Here is a 19576-nt window from a genome sequence, read left to right on the forward strand (position 1 = left end):
GTATTTCTATAACATAAAAAGTATAATTATCCTGTAAAATATTGTTCAGTTTGTCCACAGTCTCAGAGCCCTTGAATATTAGAAGTTTAAATCAGATATTGGCTCTGTCCCAATTTCTGTGCAAATAAAAATCAGTAGCTTAAGTCAGTGACCTTTAAATGCCTTTCAATAAAGGTAGCTTGAGAGATTTGAATTGAAATGTATTTACTGTCAATGACAGCAGTAAATAATTGTCTCTTTGATGCTGCTTCTGATTATGTGCAGCCTGAGTATTGACTTGGAGTTGTGAGGCTAAAATCAAGTACAAGTAACTCAAACTGGCATAGCAGGGAAGATGCTACTCACTCATTCACTTAAAAAAATAAAAGATCAGAATCTACCACTGTCACTAGACTTCAGTTACTGTGGATAATACTGTGTATATTTTAACTGTGGTTAGGAAAATGTTTTTATAGTCACTTTTCCCATTGCTTTATAAATATAAGCCAAGGTTTCATACTAAATATAGTGATATTTTTGTGGCCAGAAAAAAAAAAAAAAGAGATGAAAGTAATTGTGGAGACTGCTGGTAATGGTCAGATCGGCAGAGAAAGCGAATACTGCATCTAAAGTTGTGTGGTGATTCCTTCAGCGTCCACTGGAGCACTTGTGAGCATAGCTGCTATTAGCAAGCAGTCTGCAGCAATTCCTGTTCCATGTCCTGCATGGATGCAGTCCTGCATGCATGTCCCTCTGCAGGCCCCAAGCAGCAAACAGTTTGTATCTGAGCATAGGAAAGGCTGTTAGGTTTCTGCTTGTGAAACTTGAGTAACAATTCTCTTGTTAATTCACCTGACCAAAATCGTTTGCTCTCACAAAAATACTCTTCATATAGGTTTGGAGTTCTGAGAAATAGTATACAATTTATAAAATACATAGTGATTTTCTCACACAATTTTAGCTATGGTTTTTCCTTGTAAATACTAATCCATAAAAAAAAAATCACAGCTATATAAAAACAATAAAATAAATGTAAGGAGGTAGCAATGTTTTCCCCACTTGAAAAACAGAAGGCATAAACTCATGAACTTATATTAAGCTTCTTCAGAGGAAACAGTATTGCTGAATAAAAATAAATTTTGGTGCCTTTGCTCAATAACAGTGAAATTTTTCTAAGTCACAGCAATGAGGTAAATTGGATCATCTCTTTTGGCAGTGCTTCTCATGTTGCTCTCAAGGGTTACAAGATTAAATCTCTTTGAATTGATTTGTTGACATGTTGCTGCCCTCTTCACCTAAATTTCTGGGATACTTTGTCCAAGTAAATTAAAAGTTAGCTTTGCCTGGAGTTAGAAGTTGATGCAGAAATACTATGGCACAAGGATCTAGGCATGTTAACATACACATCTTGAGTCAAACACTGTAATACCTGAATTTCTTTAGTTGTTCCTTTGAGGTAGGATGATCAAGAGAGAAACTACTCTTATGATTACATTGACAGAAGTATGTACATCTGTATCTTGAATTTGTTCCACAAATCGGGGAGGGGGGGGGGAAATTTCATCATTGCAAAGGGTTAAAGAGGTATTTCTGATGAAAGTGTTTTTTTTCCTTGTTGAAATACAGTAATGTACATGCTAGTCCAGACAGCATGATTACACATTTCTTGTATTTCCAGCCATCTTCTGCCTGTGATGTTATGCTTTGTTTCAGCTGTGCAGCCAAGTGCAGGTCCTCAGGAGATTCTGTCATTTGTGACGGAGTTCTTTGCAGGTTTCCTGTCCAGTCCAATCTGGCATACTCAGGCTCAAAGCTTCAATTAAATAGTGGCAAATTGACAAATTTGATAAGGAAGTCTTGAATTACACTGCTCTTACTTCTGCCAATACAGCTTATCCAGATTTCTGAACATACAGATGCCAATCTTCCTGTCTTCTCTAGAACTGTTAGGTTGTGTTTAACCACCACTTTTCCCAGCTGTCCTAGCTGACTGGTAGGCTATGTCATGCCTTCATGTGTAGATTTCCTTCCAGTCACACTGAGAGCAAACAGAGATTATTGCACATTAAGGTTTTGCCTCAATATGTGGCAGTTAGGATGTGGCTGAAATACACAGTGTGATAAGGAAACAGTTTTTCAGTCCATCTATTGCTTACTCAGTTTCTTTGTGTAGTTCTTCTGCATTTTGGCATTAAAAAACCCTCCAACATACAACAGCCTCAAATGGTCCACTTAAAGTTTAGTATTTACTGGTTCAAAATTTTATATCAAAATTCATATCCTAGACATAGAAAAACTGTGTAGTTTTGCTGGCTTTAAAGGGTAATTTACTAAATTAAAATTCTCCTGCTTCTTACTGTTACTTCAGGACTGTGACTAAAGAGTAAAGGAACTTAGCCATAAATCTTGTGGTACAAAAGGAGGCCAGTTATTGTTGCATTTTGTAGAGAAAGGGATAACGGAGCATTTCATACCTCTCTTCATTTGCTGTAGTGTCACATCATAACCTGTGCTTAAACAAGTGCAAACATATGACCTTCGTGCTTTCCTAGTGTTGTGCAGTAAGTCTTGAGGAACAGAGTATATTCTACAGAAATACCTTAGTTGGTGGCTAGGCATTTAACTAAATGTGTGTATAATTTAGTAGCTGTTGCTACCTCAGGAAGAGAAGTAAAGGATTTAAAATACCAACCATATTGCAATAGGAATTGTTAGAAGTGAATGAGTACTACCTTATAACCAAAGTATACCAATTATGGGCAAACACCATATAATATCCATTCAATTTCTATATCTTTTCACTTATTTTAGTGATATTGCTTTCCTATATGGTGATGTTCTGACTGAATGTTTTAAGATGACTTTTCACTACGTCCTAATATGGGAAAAGACTTAAGTCTAAAATGAGGATTGTTGGCTAACATTTAAGAAAATATTAATAGAGCTTAAGTTGTATTTTCTTTGAAACAAGTTTTCTCATCTAGTTTCAGTTAGATACAGTATGTAAATTGTTCAGTAAAAAATATTCTGTGCCAAACTCAAGACTGAGTCCGTGTTTGTTAGACAATATCGTGAGTTTTTAAAATCCAGTTATTAACTTGGATCTGCCTTTAACTCTGTAAAGTGTGTATTTGTTTCAATACTGAAAGTATTCTGGTTCTCTTCCCAGTGTGCTTTGTATGGGAATAGAGGAACCCTAAGTCCCCTGCCCCAAATTGCTGGCACAGTGCTTTTCTTTGATGTCCCTGGGTTAATGCAAAGTACTTCCACTGCCTTGTAGCTTCTGATGTGGACACTGTCAAAGGCGAGTAGACGTTTCTAACATTTTGGAAGACACAATACTGTGCTGTAAGACTCTAAACAAAATAATTAAATGTAATGCACATTGTTGAATTTAAGTGTTTGCCTAAGAACTTGCTGTTCTGACCTGAGACAGAGTCATTGTTTGGGAATTTTTTTTTCCTTCCTTACTCAGAGAGCACAAAACCTGAGCATGCAAAGCATGTAACAAGATTCAGAAAGGTATATTATATCAGTTATGGAGAGATAATGAACTGCTAGTTATTAGTGCAATGCATGCCTCAGTAGTTCAATATGCCTCATTAACCTGAACAGTGAGCAGTGGTTCCAAGCACAGAGTATGACAAGATCTTTTGCAGTTAGTGTGCTTATATAGTTTTCTTTTAAGGAGGCCATTAACCAAATTTTAATTTCTAAAAGAAACAGTCTTTAGGCATGATAAACAATGTAGGTTGTGAACAAGGAATAGGAACACAAGAGTGCATTTAAAACTATTTAAAATGTTGCTATCTTAGAATTACAGAATTCATAGGTATATATGCCAATGTGTGGTTAACAGAGGAAAGCTACAGTAGAGCTGAAAATTCACTGCAAAACTTTTTTTTTGAGTGCTATCACTGTGTCTGGGAGGTGGTCTTTTTTTGCTCCCATGGCTTGTAGCTAGTGTAGCCGCACTGACTTTTCCTAGAAGGGAAATTCAGTAAACCACTCTTGGCCTATCAGAGTGAACCACCTTCAGCTTGCCAAGGGAAGAAGCCTTTACATAGAATCACAGAATATGCTTAGATGGAATGGACCCACAAGGATAATTGAGTCCAACTCCTGGCCTTGCAAAGAGTCACACCATGTGCCTGAGTGTTGTTCAAAAGTTTGTTTAACTCTGTCAGGTTTGGTGATGTGACCACCGCACTGGGAAGCCTGTTCCAGTGCCCAGCCACCCTTTGGGTAAAGAACCTTTCCTTTTCCTGATATCTAACCTAAACCTCCCCTGACACAACTTCATGCCATTTTCTTGGGTCCTGTCACTGGTCACCACAGAGATTAGTATGGGCCTTCCACTGCTCCTCCATTTTCCCTCCTGAGGAAGCTGTAGACCACAATGAGGTCTCTTTTCAGACTGAACAGACCAAGAGGCCTAATCTGCTCCTCATAAAGCTTTCCCTTCAGACCCCTCCTTTGGACCCTCTCTAATGGCTTAATGCCTGTTTTATATTGTGGCACCCATAACTGCCCCCAGCACTCGAGGTGAGGCTGCCCCAGTGCAGAGCAGAGTGGGACAATCCCCTCCCTTGCCCACCTGGTGATGCTGTCCTTGATGCCCCTCAGGACAGGGTTGGCTCTCCTGGCTCCCAGGGCACTGCTGACTCACATTCAACTTTCCATATACCAGGACCCCCAGGTCCCTTTGCACAGTGCTACTCTCCAGCCTCTCATTCCACAGTCTGTACCTACATCCAGGGTTGTCCCATTCCAGATGTGGAATCTGACATTTGCCCTTGTTGAAATACCTACAGGTGGTGATTGCCCAGCACTTATTTGTTGGGGTCTCTCTGCAGGGCCTCCTTTACCTTAATTTGCTTTTTGGAGTTTTGCCGCAGGTCCTCACCTTGCTCTTTTCTGGTTTTCTTCTGACACTCCTCACTGCTGACAGAGCCATTGTTAGACAAGGCATTGCCAAGCCAGGCTATTGCTGAGCGCAGAGTATTTCATGATGTAGTCAAAGCTCCATCTCCCTGACCCTCCTTGTCAGGAAGCACTGTTTGTAAAAGTGCCCTGTGTCTTTCTAAGCAATCTGTTGCAAGCAGCTGTTTTTGTTCTCCGTGGATCATTAGATGCTGAAAGAACATTTTTCAGACATGCACATACACACAAATCCATTTAAACTCAATGACTGTTGAAATATTTAGGGTGTTTAGCTTCATATTGCTTTCTAAACACATTTTTTTTGCCACAAGTTTAGTAATAGTTAATCTTGCTTATTCACATCTCCTCTAGTAAAATTTAGAACATTCCATGTTCTAATTTTTATAATAAATTAATTCTTCACCAAGTGTCCTGGTTTAGGGCAAATTTGGGAGAAAGCCTCCAAATGGGATCCCCCCAGAAAGCAAATCCAAGCGGCCCCTGCCCCCAACTGGTTCAGGAAGAGATTTCCTTGGAGAGAAGTGGAAAAACCCTGTTTATTTAACAGAAATTGAATAATATTAAACAATAAAACCTCACTGTTCAATGAGATGGCAAATCCAGTAAAAGTCCTTTTCATGTGGTGTAGCTCAGCCCGCTCAGGTTCTTATCAATCCCTCCAGCCCTGGAAAGTACCGAGGCCCAGGCCCCGGTGGGCCACAGGCGTGAGCTCCCAGGGTTTGGCTGGGGTTTTTTCAGTCCAGAGTAGGTTTGAACAGATCCAAGAAAAAAGGAAAAAAAAAGGTCCAGGGAACTTCTCTGCCTCAGCTAGCTAAAACTAACTAAAAGCCAAAGAGAAGCTCTGTCCCTCTGTCTGTCCATGCTGCAGACAACACAGTCCAGGAGCAGGATGCGGGGGAGTGATGTATTTTTTCAACACAAACTTCAGCTTCCTCTTTCCCCCCTTCACTATCAGAGCCACTCTTAAAGGTGCAGAACTTAATATGTAACATAAACCAGGCGATTGGGGATATAAGATCATAAAGTCACCCCAGGACACCAAAGGTGAATATTATGTTCCTTGTGTCAAACCCTTACTTCCTGAGCCATCAAAAAAATGAGATAAGTGATTACTAAGAATCTTGTTCAGTTAGCAACTGAACAGAGAGTTCAGTTCTGAAAGACTTAAAAATATGGTTTCCCTCTTCTGGCTGGAAGAAATAGATAAGGCCGATTGTAAATGCCACCTTCTTTGGGTGGACTCAATGATAGCTGAGTATTGACATTTTATTTCCAAGAACCACCTGTGAAATTTTGATAGGCTCACCTGTAAGTAAGCAAATACAACTGCTAAAGCAAATACTTGGTGCTTGCCAAAAAGTCAGCCCAGTGGTGACACTGGTTATTTTGAGTCACACTGACACTGCATAGCTGAGAGAATTATGAAGAGAGAGACTATGATGTTATAATTTGTCTGCAATTTCTTCACCAATTCCTTCTATAAACTGGATTTTAAAACATCCATTATTGTATCTTTAGCTTATATTTCTGAATTTGTCTAGGAATTGTAAGGTAAATCTCCACCATATTTACATGTGTTTATTGATCTGGAATCACTTTCTTCCTATGAAAATGTGATGGTTATCTGTCAGTCACCTAAATCAGCTTAAATGTTTTGTTTTCATTTTATTCATATACATTCTAAAGGAAAATAAACAAGATTATGGCATTGGAAACACAGCTACAGAAGAAAAGCATAAATGAGAAAGTGTATTCCTATATGGTAGCTGATGAAAGAGATCTTCCTTAGGTATGCCAAAAAATTTAGCTTGTTTGGGGTTCAGCTCTGTAGCCTGATGCCTTATGACAGATTTTTAAATTTGAAATATATTTTAATCTATTTTATCTATTTTATATTGTTTAAAGATAGACTCTTCATCTGTTTTGACCTTCCATTTGGCTTTTTTGTTGTTTTTTATAATTTATTCTCCAATTTTCTTAGGGAAGCTCACTTCAATCAAGTAGAAGTGTCTTGTTACATGAAGCTGAAATAATCCAGGTTTTCCCTCCCTTCAGCAATGCTAAATTTATGTTCATAGCTCCATATTATAATGTACTCATAGATACAAATGCCTTTCTTACAAACATTTCTAAGGGTGTCAAAAATTTTAGAAAGCATTAATGGGATTTTATTAAGCAACTTTTAAAATTTTAATGAGGTAAATAATGATAATATACATTATATGTTTACTTCTTTTTTCTAACTGCTTTCTTCCTAGATGTTTTGAACTTCTGTCTTCAATCACACATTTACTGATTAAATTAAGGACTTGTGTTTTATGTAGATAAAAAAACCCCTGTTTATCCAGAATGCAAGTTAATTCCAGTTTGAAACACCTCTGCAAATCCTCACAAATTTGTGTTATCTCTGCATTTTTCTCATAGTGCCTTTTACATGTTAGAATCCCTGGGAATTCACTTTTCCAGAGAGACAATGGCAGGTCCTAGAAAATGAGAGCTGCCACAGATAAAACTTAGTATAGCCCACAAATAGAATGGGAGAAATCTCTAAATAACAGCATTTAACTAGGAAAAAAGCCAAGCCACAACAAGACCAATAAAAGAAGCAGCATTATAAAACATTTTAAAATGAGGCAGAAATCCCCTTCTACTTTCTTTACTCCCTGTTGCAAAGGGGCAATGTTATTGAAGTATTGCTTTATATAACCATCTTTAGTAATACTTCTTAACATGATCCAGACACCTGGATCATAGATGAAGACTGCTTGTTTGATGCACAAGACGTGCCATTACATAATTATACTTTTCAGTGTGAAAAGGATCATCATAGTTTGTTATTTGGTGAAAAATGTAGCACCTTCCCCAGCAACTCACAGTCTTTCACTGAGTTTTTCCTTATTATGGATTTCATATTCTTGGTTTTGTCTTCAATTTACCTTTATCCAGCTGTGCTCCCTGAACTCTACCTTCTTAATACTCTTCCAGACTAGTTCTCCTGGATAAACTTTATTATTGTTTATACACTTTGGTGATGTGATCTTCTGGACCATAACCTATCCTTTAACTTTATTCCATCATATAAATTACCTTTTAGAAAATAAATTGTGTTCTTATTGCAGGAAATGGCTTAGATATGTACCAGTACCAGTTGCTGGAACTTCAGCAAAGACTATTGTATGCTGAAAAGGAAAATATAAAAAGATCACATGAACTGAACAGTGCCTTAGATGAAATTAAACATATAGTTGCAAGAAGAATGAATGTGACAAAAAAAACCACAGGTTTGTAGGGATTTTCTTTGGCTTTTTTTGGTTTTTTTGGGGGTTTTTTTTTGGACACCAACATGTAAAGTTTAGTGATCTGGCTTCTTCCCACTGTTTAACTGAATTTTTTAGTTACCTTGCCTTCCAGACTGTTGTACATCTCTATCTGTCTGCACACTGTAGTTGCATGCAATACATTGACTGATTTTGTCACCTAAAATAAATTACGTAGTTGTGCAGGATCTTTCTCCCCTTTGAGACTGGCAGAGCTTCCCTGGGGAGAGAAAGGAAACTAGAAGAGGCATCTCTGTCCTGAAGGAATTTCAGAAATTTCAGAAACTTCAGAAAGAGTCTGGGTGTGACTGAAAACTACCATTTAACAATCCTTATTTTCATTCAGTACAGCAGGCTGATAATCAGACTAAAATAGGGCATTAACCTGGATTGTTACAGGGGAAGAAAGCAGAAGGTGCGTTTGTTCTTTGAATAGTCAGAGTTGTTTCTTCTGCTGTTCCCCTCTGCCAGTTTTTGTCTGTTTATCTGATATTAATTCATTGGGACTGTTCAGATGTGTATAAACAAAGGCCTGAGCATTGGCAGGGTGGTGGCCTTAGGAGCTTTAGAGTAGAATCATGTTGTCAGCCTGCACTAGCCCTACATACTGTGGGCAAAGAGTTACTGCCTGATGCACAAAATGGCAGTAAAAAGGAGAGTGCAAGTTCCCCTTTCCCCTGCTTTTGATTCTTATTGGAGTCAGCTAAATTTGAGAAAGTATAAATCTGTTCACAGGAAATTTCTTAAAATTGCTGAATAATTTTCCTTTTATTTTCACTTAACCTGCTTCCCATTTCAGCCATGTTTTATGATACAACCAAAATTGAAAGATTTATTGTAGTCAATGGAACTAAACTCCCTTGGGCAACACTTGATATGTACTACTTCTAAATAAAGGAGGAAAAGTCCTTGAAAAGTTGTGAAGGTGGTTTCTATACAGCAAAATGCCAGTATATTTCATGGCTTAACAGTGTGGAAGGACATGTGGATCTCTGTCTCTTACACAAATATCTGGACACATATATATGGTTGTTTGGGGTTTTTTTAAACTGTTTTCTGTAAGGCAGGAAATCTCTTTTTCATCCTGATTTTCATCTTTTGGAAGTTGAAAAACTTAAAATTTTGCTCATTCAGTAAGCCTCTGCCTTTCTTAACCTAAGCTGAGCGAATAAAGCTGATGATGGTTTTTGTGGTACTTGTACATAAATTTTAAGGGTGATAAATTTTGGGAGTTATCTTAGATGCATTTCTTGGGAAAAATAACTTTCCATCTCAGTCAATAAACATTCTATTGTTTTCGTCTTTATTTTAAAGTAGTAAAGAAAAACAAAATCACTACTTTTCTCTTAAATGCTATAGCCTTTTGTTTCTTGAATAGTTTTTAAAGGCCTATATGTAGTCATTCTGTTTACCATAGGACTTTTAATAAACTGAGAACTTTTGCTTGAGCTGTGAAAACCACCATGTGTTACTTTTTAGGGAAAGCATTTAAGTTTAAAAAGCAGTTAAGAAGGTTATTAATCTGAATCTGTGTTTCTTTTCATTAAAATTTTTTTTGCCAACCATGTAAAACAAACAAACAAACAAACAGTAAACAGTTTTTTACTACTGCCTTTAAAATAACTACTTACTGTGTTTAAAGATTGCAAGTGTGCAGACACAGGGCAATAGTGTTCCCAGGATGCTCAAGATTGGAGCTCTGCACCACCAGCTGAATGGGAAGAGTTGTACTGGGAAATTCTCAATTTAATATAATGTAATATATATGACATATAATAATTTCTGAGGAATAGTTCTGATTGAATAACCTTGTGTGTGATAATCTGCCAGTGTTCAGTTGAGCAAAACAGGTGAAGAAATAGGCTTCTCTACTTGCTTTTTATTTTATGTGTATCTCTGTGTTTGTTTTGTCTTTAAGGAGATATCAAGTGGAAAGACTTAAACCTCCCCAGAAAACTCCCCATGCATCTTACAAATATGTACTACTATCTCCCTCATCTTCGAGAATATGTAGATGCAATTTTCCCAAATGTTATTTTTGGGCAACAGAGAACTGGAGGTAGGAAATAAAGCTTGGCTTCTTTTTCCCATGTGTTTGTATCTTTTATTAATTTCTAGCAATGAAGCATACTCAAAAGTTTGGAATGGATTTTCTCTCTTAATTTTCTAATGTTACCAAGCTGAATGAATTTTAATGGCAATAGCAAAAGTACTTTTAAAATGCCCACCCCTATTTCAAGTCTTTATCAAAGACTCAAAGTATTCTGAAATCCTTTTGAAAAATCAATACAAATAATTTTGCTTGAAAAACAAGATTATTTTTTGTTTTAATCATATATTCATACGACTAATATGCAGTAGCTGACATTTTTTCCCCACAAAATTAGTATGGATGAGGAAGCCAAGGCAAATTTACAATGCATTTAGTTTGGCAATGTGAAAAGCAAAGGGAAAGGTGATGTGATCATTTAAAGGATATTATATATCTTCAGTGTAGCTTTTTCATCCACATGAGAAATTGGCTGACACCTGTAGAAATCATAATGAATTCTAGTGGACTATAATACAAATTTTGCATTGTCTTAACTGTCATGTGACAGGTAAAAGGAACATGCAAAAATAGCAAAGCAAAAAAGCTAAGAAGAAGCAAAGAAGAAGCTAGTCAACCATTTTGCTGAGTTTTGTATTTTGCTGAAATTTTTACTTTTCTCTAGGGTGATTTTATATGAAGAAACACTGGCAGTGTTTTTGACTTAACCGAAAAACTCCAAACCTTGGGCCATGCTCATGACAATAGATAACTTTCTACAGACTACTTATTAGTAGGTGTAGTTGTAGCAACGTGATCTAATGTTGTAGCTCTTACTGGAGTACCTGTAGATCAGTGTCACTAATAAATAAGTACTCTGTTTAATCTTCTTTTATTTGTACAGGAAAATCACAATAGCAAGACTGTAGTTAAATAAGTACAGGTTGACCTTCAGTTTATAAAATGAAACAAACCCCAATGGTTTAGCAAGTTATGTGCTGGGAAGGAACATTAGCACTTTGGCGTTTTTGAGCTGACACTGGCATGGAAGTTAAAGTGAGAACGAAGTCACTATTTGCACTTACTGTTTTATTTCAAGTTGTTGCTTGCTTACCAGCCTTCTGAGATTTTGGTGAATAGAAATCATCTGCAAGGAAAAAGATTCCACAGGTTTACTGAGCTATGTTTGGCCACTGATTTAAGTAATGCCCATACTAATGAAAAGAGAGACACCCTGCTTATGGTCTAACAATGTAATACAGCATAGGTTGGCTACTAGAGGAGTCTTTGCCAGAGACAATTTCAGTTCCTTTACTTTTAATAACAGTAACATCTTAGTTATTTTATTCTTACTGATGCTATGAAAAACATTGATGCATATAAATTAAACTGCTCAGGATTTTTGAAGTGGATTCCTTTCTGAAATGCATAGCATTCACTACCTATGAGAACCTGCTCACTAGAGCAGTGCTGGTTTAACCCTTCCTACTTAGATCTCCAAAGCAAGAGCAAGCACTTATTTTGCAAACTCACTTTTGAATCTCAGTGGCAAACACCTATGTGTTTGTCAGACATAGTAATATCTCCAAGTTCTCAAGTGTAGACCTAGTGTTTATAACACGGACACAGGTGTCTCTAAACTAAACACAGCTGGAGGTATCTCTCCTTCCAGGTAGTAGAGCAAATGCTGTCACACAGCTAAGGAAATATTAACTGTTGCCAAGTTTCATGGTCATATCAAATCAAAATTAAAATGTAATTTCAATTTTCCTTAAAATTACATGGCTTGAAGCATTCTCTATTTGCAGTCTCCTTGGTGATGGGTATTCCTACGGTGAAAAGGGAAAAACAAGATTATCTGATTGATACATTGCATTCCCTACTGTACCAACTATCTGAAGAACAAAAGAAGGACTGCATAATAATCATCTTTATAGCAGAGGTAAGTTTGCATGGAAAGGTGAAGAATGCTGATAGACAATATGCAGATTTATGTCTAAATGTAATAGTGCAAAATAGTGGTAGCTTGACCTTTGGGAGGGATTTCTTCAGGGCTGGAGGAGATGGTGAGCAGTTAGTACCTTAGTGTTCATATGTGGAGAAAACCCCTGTAATGCAGATGATCAAAGGGTAAAAAGTCGTATTACATTTACCAACAAAGTCATTGGGTCAGATTTTCCAACCATATGAACTCATTATTTATCTCTGAAAGTAAGGTTCTTCTTCCAGAATGAAATGTAAGTCCTCACAGAAAAGTGCCATAGAACATGAAGAAAATAAACTTAGTCTAAGAAATGTTCACATTATTTATCTGCTTGATAACATATATCTTGCAAAGCATCTTGACATATTGGAGCCTTCTGCATGTGTTTTGGCATTTCCCATTCAAAAAAAAAACAACTGTTCAGGACCTTGAACAGGTTTGGGAAAGTAAACAGTGCTCAAGGGAAGATATTAGAGATAAATGTTGGGTTTTTTTCTAACTCAAAAATACCTTGATTACATCAGAAAAAAAAAAAAAACCTGCAGAATTAGCTAGTGATATCTTCTAGCAGGTAAAATGACTGTGCAATTATTCAGACTTAATCTTTATTCTTCATATTTCTTTGTCCTTTCATAGCGTGAAATCCAAGCATGGATTCATTAACAGTTAGAATTTGCTATTTTTTATTAATTAGTCATCACTTTTGCAGATATGAAAGTGTCACACAGAGTATAGTTCACTTTAATAAGTTTGGCCACAACTTCCACTTTTCTGTTTGGATCACAATGATGAGTACACAGTACCAGTTTTATTGGCTGTAGTTCCTCTTCAGCATAGTTTTTAGGAGCTGAACTTAATTTGCAGTTGGTATTTCCCAATGAAGAGCCCTGGTAGTGATGAGATTTGACTGGCTGTCATTCAGGTGAACTTCCTATTATAGGGCTTCAGAGGATTCTGTGAGTTTTAAGGGTTAACTTGTGAGTAGTTTTCCACTGTGGAGAGTCCTAATGTGGCACTTTGAACAAATAGGGGCTGTGGTTGTAGTAATAGTCCATATCAGCCAATTTAGGATTAAACTGCCATTGTAAGAATTACTACTCCTTTTATCTCAACCCAAAAGTCATGTTCTCACAACTTCCATTTTTTCAGCCATGTAGTAAACTGGAGCAGATAACCATGCTGATCTGAGGGGTGATAAGAATATTTTATTATGAGAGGAGGGCAGGTGTGTTCACTGGTCATGAATCCACATCTTGCTTTATCCCACAAAGTTTAAAAAAAACCAAGGTAAATATTTACATCATGGGTTAAACTTGAGTTAACTTATTGACTGAGAGTGATTTTTAAATTCTGGGTATTTTTTTTTTTATCACACTTCTTTACTTTTTTTTTTTTACTCATGACAAATTTAATATATGATTGGTAACAGTTATATATTAAAAATTTTGTTTATTTAAAGAAAAATCTGAACTCCTAGGACAGTTATTGTGTTGCCTTAGAAAACACATTCATAAAATTTTGCACTCTTAATATAGTTAACAGATACGTTTCACACACTAAAACTGTTACTTTTATGAAACAGCACTAATGAATGTCTTCAAAAATTCCAAGCAAAGAGCCATAAGTTTGCTATTAGGAAGAAACTCAATAAAAATGTTAAGTATTGCTGGCTTTAGAATATTTTGCTCAGGTGATTTTTCTTATCAGCCTTAAGTGTCTTTTGTGATTTTTGGATGTTTAACCCAAACCAGCTCTTTTTACTGATAGTTATATGGCTGTGTTTTACTGGCATAGCTGAACAGAATTTTAGCCAGAAAACAGTCTGGCCTTCTGCAAAAGCAGGGAAAAACGAAGTGCAAGAAATGGCAGCTGGAGATAGTTGGAAACAAAAGTGAAAGTTTGGTTGCTTTGAAAAGCCTATACTCTTCCTTAGTAGAAATACTGCTGTAACATACCACATTTGTTTGGAAGGCAAAAATTGTTTGCATATACATATTCCCTACAAAGTATTGTTTAATACAAAAATGGATGACTTTTAATGAAACCCTCCCTTTTTTCTTTAGGTGAACGCAGAGTATGTTAAGAGTGTTGCAGAAAGTGTTAAAACCAGGTAAGTCCTACAGAATGTAACACTCAGCCACCAGTGTAAACATATTTGTAGCTTTTATGGAGAGAATTAGGACGTTTCAACACTGAAATGGAACTGAAGCAAAGGTGCACTCTCAGTATGTGTGCCATAACACACTGAGAACAGAAATATGTATATCAAATTAGTTTTCATTTCTTATTTGATAAATATACTTTAACTAACCAGTCAAGATCCCAGCTTAAATCTCTGATAAATATTTACTCAAGCCTAAGTCTTTTCCCTACAAAGTTAATGATGCAGTTTGTTGGAGGTTTTTCACAAACAGGTGACGCGTCACAAGCTTTTATTTCGGGCACTAGTCTCAGCTACAGATACAGGAGATGGCACAAGCTTACATCTTCCATGAGCAGTCCAAGATCTCTTTGTTACAGAACATTTTATAAGTTTTTCAGCCAATAGCATATTGCAAAAGCTTACAGACAATTGTTCTATCCAATCACTAGAAACACACATACACCTTCTTCAAACACTGCTTGCTCGTTTGCTTTCTACTAACTATACACAATACTCTGTTATTAAGCTTAAAACTTTCTTGGTAAGCATATTTTTCTGCAGTCTTAAGGTCTATCTTAGTTAGCCAAGCCTAAAAAACTCAACTATTGTTTCATGTCCTTGCATATTGCATTATTGTATCTTCTTTACTTTTCAAGCCTTGCAGCTAGCTCTAAGTTCTCTGCTTTTTCTTTTCTGAGGCCTATTTTCACACCTTCTGAAAATCTTCTTACCTTTACTGTTTCCCAAAGCAATTCATGCACCTGAGGCTACATGTACGAGGTCCCCACTGACTACACAACCCTGCAGTGTAATCTGGCATCTGTCATAGTGTCACAGTGGCGTTCTGAGACCTCTAGTCCAGTTCAGCTGGGTTGAGCATGGTGAAATAAATCGGGACGGGTACGATGGCAAGCCCAAAGATAGATTTTAATGTTCACTGGGACTGCATGGTCTGAGGGGTTGCATCCGAAATCCAGGGAGTGTGGTTAACCTAACAATGCATATGGGTACCTGAGGGCAGGGGTTAAATCGCAAACACGGACCAGGGACATGACCTATTGTGGAATGATCCCAGTAGCATCCTAATTTCCATCCTTTCCAGTATCCTCCTCCCAGGGCCTCAGGTTTATTCCCTCCATGACAGGAACCCAGTACAAAGTATGATCTATCCCAGCTGATTCAGTTCCCACATCATAGAATCATAGAATTCCTTAGGTCAGAAAAGACATGTAAGATCAAGAGTGTTCAAGCATTAGCTCTGCACTGCCACCACTAAACTATGTCCCCAGGTGCCACAACATATCCATATTTTCCCAGTCTTTGTTTCCTTTTTTTTTACTATTTTTCAGGAAGGCAATAGACTTGGGGCAGGAATGGGATTACTTTTATAATATTAAATGCTACTACATGATGGGTAACATTAGATGGGTGGTCTTTGCCCTGCCAAATTAACTTTAGTGATGTCAAATGGAAGCTTGCAGTTCTGCAGTTCTGCTTGCTCTTATCTTTCTTGAACAAGATCACTGGAGGAGTTGACTTCTCCTCATTTGAGGGTTTGTGCACATCCTCCTTCACTCAAGGATTTCTCGGACTGTATTTTGTGTGTGGGTTTCCCCCTGAAGACTCCTTATACTGAAGCGGTTATTTAAGTAATATTCATAATTTCCTGCCTTCAGAGAGTTTAGCTCAATGGGAGTACTGTGACAAGGACAAGGGGAAGAGGCACTACTTCTTGGCATTGCCAAGGTCCAATACCTGCTGCAATTTAAACACTCAGAAAATTTTAATTACTGCTTTATGGCTTTTGAGAACATTGTTGCAGAGTATTTGCTTTGTCACGGTTACACAGTAAGATTGATATTTTTTTCCCATAATGCTGGTACTATGATCTGTTTAATTTTAAGTGTAATCTTTTGTTTACTAATCATAGGAAATGGGAAACTCAGTTTTAAAAGCTCTACCTGTTTTGTGTTAGGGTTTAAAATTTTGTTTGTTTGTTTTTGTTGAGATTCTTGTTTGTTTGGTGGTTTTTAGTTTGAATTTTTTGGTTGGTTGTTTTGTGGTTTTTTTGGAGGAAGGGGGAAATTTGACTTCTAGGTTTGGCTCCCAAAGTATGTTATACATTTTTTCAATGTCTCTTCAAATGGAAAATTTAATTTTTCGAGCAGAGACTAGACCCAGTCTCCTGATTTTAAACTCCTGCTCTGAGACAGTATAATTTTGCTTAGAAAGTAGAATTTGAGTTGGAGCAAGTGTAAGGAAGGGAGCTCTCATGCAAGGGGGATGTGTGTTGTTCTAGATAATAGGTTTGGTTGTGAATTACTGCTGCATTTTGGCAACTATCTCAGAATGATTAGTAAGCATCTAAAGATGCAGGAGGGGCAGGATTTCTGAGACAAGACTTCTCTCCAGTGTTTTCTGAGACTTGGATGAGTTCCTGACCTGTCTGTTCTGATGGTTGTTAAAGACCCCTTCTTGGTTCCAAATTTGTGGCCAGTTTCTTTCCTAGAGTTGTGCATTCCACTTCTGGAGGAGCAGACCTAACTTTGGGGAGCTGCTGTCTGTTGCTGTTGCCCTCAAAAGTCTTTTTGAGGAATGGGGTCTTACTAAGCTTCTTCCCAGCTTCCCCAGAGAAGTCCAGTCTGGAGTCCTAGAGGTTATTTCTCCTCCTGCTTCTTATTACCCGGATTTTTCCAACCTGGAGAAAACACTTGGAGATTCTGAGGACCGAGTAAGGTAAGATTGCTATATAAAAACTAAGAACCCTTGCTAAGAGTGTAAAATGGAAAATTCAGAAAAAGTCAGTACTGTTTGAGCTGGTAATGTTTTTGTGTTTCAGAACTAAAGAACCTCAATTGTACTTGTAAAAAAATTTTACAAGGGGATCTTGAGAAATGTATGCTGCACATCAGCTTCAGGGTGAGAGCCAAGGTGTCTCATTTGGGTCTTGATTCTAGGCATCCAACAGGTTTTAAACTAAATGGATAATGCCAACAAGCAATAGGCTATATGATCTGATCAAAAAGGAAAAAATAGAAAAATCTTTAATGTCACTGATGAGGGAGAGTCTCTGTGAACATACCAAGGAAACCCCATGTGGCCCTCTAGCTATTGACAACTACTATGGGTTTAATTAATGACCTAACTTTTTTGGTGATCACTGAATTTTTATCTACTGTTAATACATCCTTAATGGTGAATTCATTCACTCGTGTGACACAAAATCACTAAGAGATTTAAACCTAAAAAAAAAATATTTATTAGAGGAAAGTAATTTTCTTTCAGTCAACAATAACTAATTTATCAGAAGCCACTGCAACAATGCAGTAAGAAAGTTGCAGTACTGAGAATTTAGGCTGGAGGAAATCAGCTAGTATATTTATATATGTGTGTATATATACTGGCTTTATAGATAAACCTTATGTGTTATAGACCATACACAAGTTTACATACTTATAGTTTAGTTTTAGATATGATTAGATTTGGATCGGTTATACTTTTATGTTAATTAAATACCAATAAATTACTCTGTAGTCTTTCAGTGTTGATTATCAAACATCAACGTCATCCTCTGGTAATATGAGAGACAGTACAAAATATGTGTTTATATTTAAACCTGAATATTAAAGCTATCAACCTGCTCTCATGCTGTTCATATGTAAAACCACTTACTTTTTCATCTTTAAATAATCCATGGGTGTTTATTTCTATTCTTCATAAAATCATAAGTAGACTCTTTTTAAGTCATTTGACTTGAATAACTTGATAGAAATTTTGTTTCAAGCTCCATTGACAGAGATGTAATTTTTGTTTATTTAATGCTAACTTTTATAGGAAAAGAAAATTATTTACAAATGTTTATATCGATTGTAAAGGAATTCTTTTGCACTTAGCAATGGGGTAGAATACTCAACCTTACAATTTTATTGTGGAGACAAAAAATACAGAGCATTAGAAGTTCTCTTATTATAGAAATAACTGTTGCAACCCCCTCAAAAATCTGATCAGAATTTGCTGCTTATGTTTAGGTGGAGAACTAAACAAAATTTGGATTATAGCTTTTTAATGCTATATGCTCAACCTAAGGGAACATTTTATTTACAGGTATGTCCATATTATTATTAAGTAGCAGCTATACCTCTGTACTGATTATTAGCTTTGGCAATTTTAATTTGTTTCAAAGGCCTCAATAAAATCAGCAATCTATCATCATTTTCTGTGTATTTTGCCTGTGCTCTTTACAAGCATCCACATATTTCTATATTTATATACATCTTGCATCCAGGTACTATTTGATTAAAACCATCTCTACCTTCCTGTCATTTGTGAGGTTGAAGAGCAAAGTAACTGAAGCATGAAACCCTTATTTGATTAAGTAAAGAAAGTCAGGTTTAAATATATTTTTACTTACTGCAGCCAGGAAAAATAGTGGTGATAGGTCCAGGTTATAGCCCAGATGACAATAAAGTGAAATATTTCAAAAAGGGAAACACTGGTAGAGTGATACTTGAGATAAGGTCAACCACAAGTTGGCACAGGTCCTTAATTCTCCAGAAGATTTTGTGTTAGCCTTCAAGAAGATCCCCATGCATTTAAGCTTAGCTTTAACCATCATTCTAAATTTGTGCTAATTTGCACTCCATAAAGATCTTAATCACCCCCAGAGATTCAAAAAATTTTAAGAGCTATTCAATCATGGAACAGGTCTATAAAATTTTATGTAGCTCAACAATATCAGCAGTTTTAAAAACATCAGAAGAGCATTTTGCCTCAGAGTATGTATTCCATAAGGACATCACAGGATTCCTGGAAGCAGAAGACTGCAGGATCTGGCATCTCCTAAAGTTTTTCTCAGGATTCAACACAAACACATTTGAGCTGGGATACTTAAGAGTTCCCATGCTCTGTTCTCAAATGTGGCATAGGTGTTCAGGCTGCATGCAGACAAACAAAAATGTTGTATTTTGAACAGTTATGGTTTAATGGAAAATGAAGTATTTTCCTGTGGCTTTTGTATATTTTTAAGAACATTATCCAAGTTTACTGAGTGCACTAGAGCATTAAGGCATAGAAAACCCGGGGAAGTGAAACATTAAGATGCTGCCAGATACTTGATGTCCCTTCCTGTTACCAAGTTCTCCAAGCATTCATATTTGCACCACAATGACTTATGTATTTGT

General features: G+C 36.7%; 1 protein-coding gene across 5 annotated transcripts in view; it reads left to right on the forward strand.

Annotated features, from left to right (window-relative positions):
* MGAT4D (MGAT4 family member D) overlaps positions 1-19576 on the forward strand; it is a 60295-nt gene that overhangs the window by 17998 nt on the left and 22721 nt on the right. For 3 of the 5 annotated variants that reach the window (XM_086889816.1, XM_086889815.1, XM_086889813.1), the window contains 6 exons: positions 8043-8204; positions 10159-10299; positions 12078-12211; positions 14317-14363; positions 17019-17132; positions 18425-18500. In XM_086889816.1, the coding sequence (XP_086745942.1) occupies positions 8057-8204; positions 10159-10299; positions 12078-12211; positions 14317-14363; positions 17019-17132; positions 18425-18500 (660 nt within the window). In that variant the 5' untranslated portion in view covers positions 8043-8056. The remainder of the gene's footprint in view (positions 1-8042; positions 8205-10158; positions 10300-12077; positions 12212-14316; positions 14364-17018; positions 17133-18424; positions 18501-19576) is intronic. The other 2 variants (XR_015286983.1, XM_086889817.1) reach the window with 1 other exon arrangement.

Source organism: Cyanistes caeruleus, chromosome 5 (genome assembly GCF_971803275.1).
Source record: "Cyanistes caeruleus chromosome 5, bCyaCae1.hap1.1, whole genome shotgun sequence".
NCBI classification, from domain to species: Eukaryota; Metazoa; Chordata; class Aves; order Passeriformes; family Paridae; genus Cyanistes; species Cyanistes caeruleus.